The sequence below is a fragment of the Sinocyclocheilus rhinocerous genome, unplaced genomic scaffold (assembly GCF_001515625.1).
Source record: "Sinocyclocheilus rhinocerous isolate Xijiao unplaced genomic scaffold, SAMN03320098_v1.1 scaffold217, whole genome shotgun sequence".
Classification (NCBI taxonomy): domain Eukaryota; kingdom Metazoa; phylum Chordata; class Actinopteri; order Cypriniformes; family Cyprinidae; genus Sinocyclocheilus; species Sinocyclocheilus rhinocerous.
Window position 1 is genome coordinate 46,869 of NW_015662752.1, and position 9,417 is coordinate 56,285.

General features: G+C 36.3%; 1 protein-coding gene across 1 annotated transcript in view; it reads left to right on the plus strand.

The window, feature by feature from the left end:
• The window catches only part of LOC107728280 (solute carrier family 22 member 6-A-like), a 20,581-nt gene extending 13,137 nt beyond the window's left edge, over positions 1–7,444 (plus strand). Inside the window, exons 4-10 of the mRNA XM_016538406.1 lie at positions 1,259–1,282; positions 2,541–2,709; positions 2,894–3,017; positions 3,107–3,222; positions 5,082–5,296; positions 5,576–5,684; positions 7,234–7,444. Of these exons, the coding sequence (XP_016393892.1) occupies positions 1,259–1,282; positions 2,541–2,709; positions 2,894–3,017; positions 3,107–3,222; positions 5,082–5,296; positions 5,576–5,684; positions 7,234–7,444 (968 nt within the window). The remainder of the gene's footprint in view (positions 1–1,258; positions 1,283–2,540; positions 2,710–2,893; positions 3,018–3,106; positions 3,223–5,081; positions 5,297–5,575; positions 5,685–7,233) is intronic.
• The last annotated feature ends 1,973 nt before the right edge of the window (positions 7,445–9,417 follow it).

Genomic DNA, 9,417 nt, shown 5'->3' on the forward strand with positions numbered 1-9,417 from the left:
CTTCACTAGTACACATGTGAGGTCGCAAATCAATGATGTACAAGTGCATTTAAACCATATGCCAGTGTATTGTTTTGTTTGTTTTATGTTAAAACACCACAATGTTGCATATCTTAAGCTGCATTCACATGGACACTAATGATCTCAAATAGGACTAGTAACAATAAGACTGTTAGACTTCGGCCTCAATTGTTGTGGAGGGGAGTTGGTGCTGTTTTTAGCACCCAACAGTTTTTATGGAAAACCTTTATTATTTATATATGCACCATGGTGTGATTCCATTACTGATTACGGATTTCATTGTTGGAAACAGATGAAGCTAAATGACCTTAATATTCAAAACATAGATTTTATCAGCTCATAATAAATAAGCCTTAGGCATTGTTAGTGCCATGCTTTACTGCTTGAGCTACACAAACAGTTATTACCGCAAACCATTAAACTCAAAGTGTAAGACGGTTAAAACTCTCTTTGGCAAAATAAGACACATATAATCAGTAGCAATTAAATAATCATCAAGTTGGCTGCAATGAAATCAAAGCAATCAGTCAATGGAAAACAAAGCCAAAACCTGGACATTTTAAGCAATTTAGAAATCCCAGCCAGGACGTGTCCGGGAAATATAGGACATATGGTTACTCTACTGTACACTTTGGGACAATCTCAAGGGCTCATGGATCGTTGTATGCAAGGTTAGAACCTGCAACCTTTTGGAGACCAGCTCAGGTTGTTTATCAACCACTAAACAGCAAGCTGAATGTCAATATATAGCCTACATGATTATCTTGCTATTACTGGCAAATGGTTTTGAGAACAAAATATCTATTTTGTAACTTTTGATTTGAAGATAAATCGATGTTTTTACAGCATGGATTTCTAACTGTGACTATCTGCACTACAACCATTCATTCATTCATTCACTCATTCATTCATTCACTCACGCATTCATTCATTCATTCATTCATTCATTCACTCACGCATTCATTCATTCACTCATTCACTCACGCATTCCTTCATTCACTCATTCACTCATTCACTCATTAATTCATTCATTCACTCATTCATTCTTTCACTCACGCATTCATTCATTCACTCATTCACTCATTCATTCACTCATGCATTAATTCATTCATTCACTCATTCATTCACTCATTCACTCATTAATTCATTCATTCACTCATTCATTCTTTCACTCACGCATTCATTCATTCACTCATTCACATCTTCAGATTCCTGACGGGAATGTCCGTGTCCGGAGTCATTCTCAACGCCGTCTCACTCAGTGAGTGTCTCTCATTAGAAAGGAACTGATTGGTTTATCCAACACACAATATAAAAAATGATTAACACAGGAAATTCATTTTTATGAACAATGAATTTTAAAGTCAGTTACTATAAATGTCTATACATACACTGAAATACAGAAAAAAACAGTAATATTGTGAAATACTATTGCAGTTTAAAATAATGGTTTTCTATTTTAATATACTTTAAAATATAATTTATTCCTGTGATCAAAGCTGTATTTTCAGCATCATTACTCCAGTCTTCAGTGTCACATGATCTTCAGAAATCATTCTAATATGCTGATTTATTATTTTATTTGTTTTGCTGCTTGACATTTTTTTGGAGCCTGTGATACTTTTTTCAGGATTCTTTGATGAATAAAAAGTTAAAAAGAACAGCATTTATTCAAAATAGAAATCTTTTGTAACAATATCATTCAAAAGTTTGGCGTCAGTATTTTTTTTCTTTGTTTCTTTGTTTCTTTTTTTTGAAAGATATGAATGCTTTTATTCAGCAAGGATTTGTTAAATTGATATATAAGTGTTAATAAAGACTAATATTGTTAGAAAATATTTCTATTTTAAACAAATGCTGTACTTTTTAACTTTATTCATCAAAGAATCCTGAAAAAAGTATCAAGGGTTCCAAAAAAAAAATATATATATATATATATTAAGCAGCACAACTGTTTCCAACATTGATTATAAATCAGCATTTTAGAATGATTTCTGAAGATCATGTGACACTGAAGACTGCAGTAATGATGCTGAAAATTCAGCTTTGGTCACAGAAATAAATTATATCTTAAAGTATATTAAAATAGAAAGCCATTATTTTAAATGGTAATAATATTTTTAATTATTACTGTTTTTTCTGTATTTTTGGTCCAATAAATGCAGCCATGATGCGTAGAAGAGACTTCTTTCAAAAGCATTAAAAATCTTACTGTTCCCAAATTTTTGAACAGAAGTGAATATTATTTTATTTTAGAGAAAAACTGTGAAGGTAAGTGTATAAGACAATACTTGGAAAATATTATCACTTCACTGACACTGTCAGATGAGAACGAAACCTGAACTAAATTGAGCTGAATAATGATGCTGTTGTCTTCTATAGAGCTGCTTTACAGCTGAAACACATTAACACTGTTGTTTTCCTGTTTCTTACTGTGAAGCTGCATTTAAACAGTAGCGTCTGCATTATATAAAGTGCTACATAGATAAATGTGACTTGAAATGCTCATGTTTTCTCAGAGGTGGAGTGGATTCCTACTAAGGCTCGGACGCTGGTGGGCACCATCTCATCTTTCTTCTTCACGTTTGGTCAGATGATTCTAGCTGGAGTGGCATACAGTCTGAAGGACTGGCGCAAAATACACGTGGCCGTCTGTCTTCCTTTCTTTGCCTTCTTCTTCTATAGCTGGTAAGAGATTATGCAAATGTTCATGCCTGTGCAGAAAATATGTGCTTGTGTTGATTCTGCATTTCCAAAGGTCTCAAAGGTTGTTTAAAACACACACAGACTAATTAGAACTATTGAAATCCTGCACAGAGTACAAACGAATGCAGCATACAATAACACGTACAGAAATGTCTCCATGTCAAAGGTGGTACTCTGAATCTGCTCGCTGGCTGGTGCTGAACGGTCGCTCTGAGGAAGCACTGAAGCATCTCCACCGCGTGGCTAAAATCAACGGCAAGCCCGAGATGACAGAGAAGATCACTTTAGAGGTTTCACATTTCATATCTGTGCTTCATATTTCATATCCGTGTCATATACACTACCGTTCATAAATCTGTACTGACCTCTTCATGTTTAGGTGCTGGAGTCACACATGCAGAAAGAAGTTCAGTCCAGTAAGAGCATTTATACTGTGTTTGATCTCCTAAAAACACCAACCATGAGGAAGATATCCATGTGCCTTATGGTCGTCTGGTGAGAATCGGCTTGATCTGTTTCTGTCTGTACAATGCAAAAAATCTGGATGGTGATTACGGCTACTATTATGTATAAATAATTCACCATCCTGCATCTTACTGTATGACATACTGTTATTTGGGTGTTCTGATTCCAAAAATAGTGCCTGTTTTGCTTGCTTTTCCATAAAAATATGACGCATTTTGTAGCATTTTTGTGCAGTGCTAATCATGCTAGCAACATGCTAGTAACATGCTAATCATGCTAGAAACATGCTAGCGGCATGCTAATAACTTGCTAATCATGCTAGCAACATGCTAATCATGCTATAAAAATGCTAGCGACATGCTAGTAACTTGTTAATCATGCTAGAAACATGCTAGTCACTTGCTAATCATGCTAGCAAAATGCTAGTAGCATGTTAATCATGCTAGCAACATGCTAGTAACATGCTAATCAGGCAAGAGACATGCTAGTAACTTGTTAATCATGTTAGCGACATGCTAGTCACTTGATAATCATGCTAACAACAAATGCTAGTTACTTGCTAATAATGCTAGCAACATGCTAGTAACATGCTAATCATGCTATAAAAATGCTAGCGACATGCTAGTAACTTGCTAATCATGCTAGAAATATACTAGTCACTTCTTAATCATGCTAGCAACATGCTAGTAGCATGCTAATCATGCTAGCAAACATGCTAGTAACATGCTAATCAGGATAGAAACATGATAGAGACATGCTAGTGACTTGCTAATCAAGCTAGTGACATGCCAGTCACTTGTTAGTCATGCTAGCAAAATGCTAGTTACTTGCTAATCATGTTAGCAACATGCTAGTCACTTGCTAATCATGCTAACAACAAATGCTAGTTACTTGCTAATAATGCTAGCAACATGTTAGTAACATGCTAATCATGCTATAAAAATGCTAGCGACATGCTAGTAACTTGCTAATCATGCTAGAAACATACTAGTCACTTCTTAATCATGCTAGCAACATGCTAGTAGCATGCTAATCATGCTAGCAACATGCTAGTAACATGCTAATCAGGCTAGAGACATGCTAGTAACTTGTTAATCAAGTTAGTGACATGCCAGTCACTTGTTAGTCATGCTAGCAAAATGCTAGTTACTTGCTAATCATGCTAACAACATTCTAGTTACTTGTTAATCATGCTAGTTAACATGCTAGCAAAATCTAGTAGCATGCTAAACATGCTATCAACAAGATAGTAACATGCTAATCAGGCTAGAAACATGCTAGTAACTTGCTAATCAAACTAGTGTCATGCCAGTCACTTGCTAGTCATGCTAGCAAAATGCTAGTTACTTGCTAATCATGCTAACAACATGTTAGTTATTTGTTAATCAAGCAAACATGCTAGCAAAATGCTAGTAGCATGCTAATCATGCTAGCAACATGCTATTTACTTGCTAATCATGCTAGCAACATGCTAATAATGCCGGCAAAAGCTAGTAACAGACCAATCATGTTAAAAACATGTTAATCATGCTAGAAACATGTTATCAACATCTATCTAATCTATCTAAATTTTCAAACTTCAGGCTTTTACAACTGCTTTAAACTTTCAGGCTAGGCTTTCTCAAGCCAACCTAAAGTTTGTCTTGACAAACTTCTTTTATCTAGTTCTATTTGTAATTAAAGCCGAAACTTCTGACTGCTTTTAATTTTAAAGTGAATTAAAGCTGATACATAAATATAATTTGAAAAATCTTCATTCTTATTTTGTGAAGAAAAAAAAAACTGTATGTGATGGAAAGTTTTTGAATTCTGCATTAGGTAATATTAGGCCTTTTTTGGATTTTTTTTTTTAAATAAATAAATGAATACTCTGTTGTTCTTCCTAACAGGTTTTCGACAAGTTTTGCATATTACGGTCTGGCCATGGACCTACAGAAGTTCGGGGTGAACATTTATCTGATGCAGATCATCTTTGGCGCAGTAGATTTTCCGGCTAAACTGGTTGCTCTTCTAATGCTGAGCTTTCTGGGCCGACGCATAACCCAAGGCACATGTCTCCTCGTGTCAGCGTCTGTAATATTTGCCAACATTTTTGTTCCTAAAGGTAAGACAATGACGATGTCTTTATTATAATGCCATCATCATCCACCTAATGCGAATACACTGACTTTCTAAACTGTAAATAAATGACTGCTTCTATAGAGTAGACAAAATAATAATGTAAATATAAGTACTAAAAGAAATCATTCTTTCCCAAGTAAGAAGATTTGCCAAAAAGTACTGTTAAATGTCATATGTCATGTGACAACACAAGCCTCTCTCCAATATAACGCACATCTTTCAATCATTTATACTAACTGGTAATGAAGCTGTGTCGTTGCAGATATGCAGATCACAAGAACAGCACTCGCCGTTCTCGGAAAGGGCTTCACGTCAGCATCCTTTACTTGTATCTATCTATTTACTGGAGAGCTTTACCCTACAGTCATCAGGTCAGATTAAACAAACTATAGAAGACAAACTTGATAGAATCTGTCTGAAGCAGCCAAAGTGATTGTTTTGTTTTAATCATTAAGCTGTTAGGCAACTATCATCAAAAAAGTGCCATGTTATTAGTATGTCTTACATAAACAATAAATTTGGTAATCAGTTTTGGTAGTCCAAAAAGAGGCTCTGGATTACCGGTAATCATGTTGTCAATAATGTTCAGTTTCTCACACAGATCGATCGTTTCACTTCATAAGACCTCAATATATCGTCAGGAGCCATGGGTATTAATTTTGGTTTCCTTGATATGCTTTTTTATGACTCTCAAAGTGCCAGTAGCCACTGACTTGCGTTTTATGAATCACCAAGTACCATGGTTTCAAATCTGCTTTTCTGTTATACTGAATAAAAAAGTCACCTACATCTTGGATGGCCAGACTTAACAGCAATTAAAAGGATAGTTCACCCAAAAATGAAAAATTACCCCATGATTTACTGACCCTCAAGCCATCCTAGGTGTGTATGACTTTCTTCTTTAAGACGAATACAATCGGAGTTATATTTAAAAACGTCCTGGCACTTCCAAGCTTTATAATGGCAGTGAATGGGTGTTAATATTCAATAGTCCAATAGAAGTCCAATAAAGTGCATCCATCCATCATAAAAAGTGCTCCACACGGCTCCGGGGGGTGAATAAAGGCCTCCTGAAGCAAAGCGATGCATTTGTGTAAAAAAATATCCATATTTAAAACTTTATAAACCATGATCTCTAGTTTCCGCTAACTGTCGTACGCACGTTCACGAGAGAGTGGCGTTCCAGCGGATGACGTAGCACGTAGCTCCGATGAGAATATGCTAGTCTCGCGAGAACCAAGTTTTGTTTACAGCAAAGAAAAACCAGTCTCCTCTTGGCTTCTATCGAAATCCTCCGACATTTTTCTTTACAAATCCTCGTTTTGTTCTTCTAATTCATGACTTGTGTTGTGTTTTAGTCTCTCCTCTGCATTTCCGCGTTCGTCACTTCTCACTGGACCTTATGCTACGCCTTACGTCATCCGCCGGAACATTGTCCTCAAGTTGTTACACCTGTATGAGTGTCTCTTCTGTTGAACACAAAAGAAGATATTTTGAAGAATGTTGCTAACCAAACTGGTTGCTGGTAGCCATTGACTTCCATAGTATGGAAAAAAAATGCAGTGGAAGTCTTTGGAAACCAGAAACTATTTAATTATCATCATTCTTCAAACTATCTCCTTTTGTGTTCAACAGAATAAAGAAACTCAACTTGGAAAAACATTGTTCATATACTTTATGACACCTAATTCATTAACTAATATCAATACATAGAATCTTATTATAAAGTGGTACCAGAAATAAAACATAAACAGAGAGAGGAAGACATGTTACTGTACATGGTAGCTTAATATGTTTAATGATAATACAACAATCACCAAGCGGCACCATCCATTAGAGATATTGTACTTTGCATAAGTAGAGAATAGCAATGTTCGCTTTTACATGAATAGGGTTAGAGTTTACATGTTTGATCCACAGGCAGACCGGCATGGGCTTTGTCTCCACGATGGCCAGAATCGGTTCCATGGCCGCTCCTGCAGTCCTGATCTTGGATGAGATCCTGCCGGCTCTGCCTAGCATTGTATATGGAGGATCCGCTGTGCTCGCTGGTTTCATAGCCTTTTTGCTTCCAGAAACCCTCGACATTCCTCTGCCTGATACCATTGAGGATGTAGAGGAGAAAAGGTAAAGTCTCAGAGCTGTTCACATGCGATCTGTATCCATGATGAATCACTGTGACTGGCTTTCTGTTTCACCATCGGTTTCATTATACACTCTGCTGTACATTTCACTCGTACAGGGAAAAGAAAAGTCAAGGTCGTAAAGAACAGACACAGAGTGAGCCGCTGGCCTTACGGGAGATCAAACAGAGCGGAGGAACATGTGAAGAGAGCAAGTCCTCTGGGCTTCATCCACTGTCAGAGACCTCAGTTCACTTAAAGTAATAATTATTACACACTGAGACAAACATTCAAGCATCGTCGATGCTTGCTGTCTCAGTCTAGACCAACAAAACTGGACAGACGAGTTTGTTTCTTCATCAGGTTTGTAGAAATGTAGCATTGCATCAGTGTCTCAGCAATGGATGCTCTGCAGTGAATGGGTGCCGTCAGAATGAGAGTCCAAACAGCTGATAAAAACATCACAAGTAATCCACACCACCCCAGTCCATCAGTTAACATTTGGAGAAGACAAAAGCTGAAACAAATCCAGCATTAAGACGTTTTAACTGTAAACCTTTGCTTCTGGATAAAATATCATAATCCATAATAGCGCTTCCTCCAGTGAAAAAGTCCATCTCCTGTTGTTTCTCACAACAAAATCCAGCCACAGGTTTGTTTAGAGCTGTTTTGGCTTGTATCTGCTCGATCTGTGCAGATTTCTCTCCTGATTCACAGGAGGAAGCGTTATTATGGATTAAGGACTCGTATTTTAGCCGAAAGCAGCGGTTTGAAGTTAAAAACATCTTAATGCTGGATTTGTTTCAGCTTTTCACTTCACAAGATGTTAACTGATGGACTGGAGTGCTGTGGATTACTTGTGGATTATTGTGATGTTTTTATCAGCTTTTTGGACTCTCATTCTGACGGCACCCATTCACTGCAGAACATCCATTGCTGAGACACTGATGCAATGCTACATTTCTCCAAACCTGATGAAGAAACAAACTCATCTGCATCTTGCATGGCCTGAGGGGGAGTAAACTTTCAGCAAATGTTCATTTTTGGGTGACCTATTCTTTTAATCTCCAAAAGTGTAGTCTATATGACACATGCAGTGTGAGAAACAGACTGAAATCTAAGTCATCGTTCACCTGATAATCTTGAATTTTTTTCTCACTAGGAATTTAATGCATGATTGCAGGGATTGATTTTGTTTAAATGTTTCAATGCAGAGCATTAGAAGATCTTTATGTTATTATACAGTATATAATGCAATTATGATCATTTATGTATGATTATTTAAACCGCCAGTAATGAAGGTTCTTAATAATGTAAAACTTCTTCCTTGCATCTGATTTTATTGTAATTTTTTTTTATTGTATCCGAAATGCAACAAAATGTTAAATGTTTTTTGTTACATTTTGTTAACAAAAAGGTGACTTTTTACAAGTTTATTTAATTACCATTCGCTAATGCATTAGCTATCATGAACCTGACAATTCTTACTGGACTCACAAAACTTGAAACACCAACTTTAAACCAACACAGCTGTGACAGTGACTAACACGACTGAAATGAAATGATTGATGGTGGTGGTTGTTATTTCTCGGTAAATTAAGTTGCAAAATCCTTAGCTGTGTATGTGAGAGAGAGCTTATACAGTATATATATATATATATATAAGTTATAAAAAGCAAGTGTAATCCTCCACTATAGCAGAGGATTTTTAGAGTGATTGGGCTCTTTAAATGTCCCTATGAGCTGTTCAGCTTTCATTTTACCGGTAGGATGGGCCAATGACATTCAGTCAGTGTCTAGTAGGTTTAAGTTCAGCTGATTAACCCAACCCATAGTATGTGCGCGCACATAAAAGTCTGCTTTTGCACATATAAAACCAAGTGGGGAAAATAAATTAGCAATTCTGGAAATTAATTACAATATAAAGCCATAAAATACAATATTTACATTTGCTTTCATTCATTTAGCAAACACTTTTATC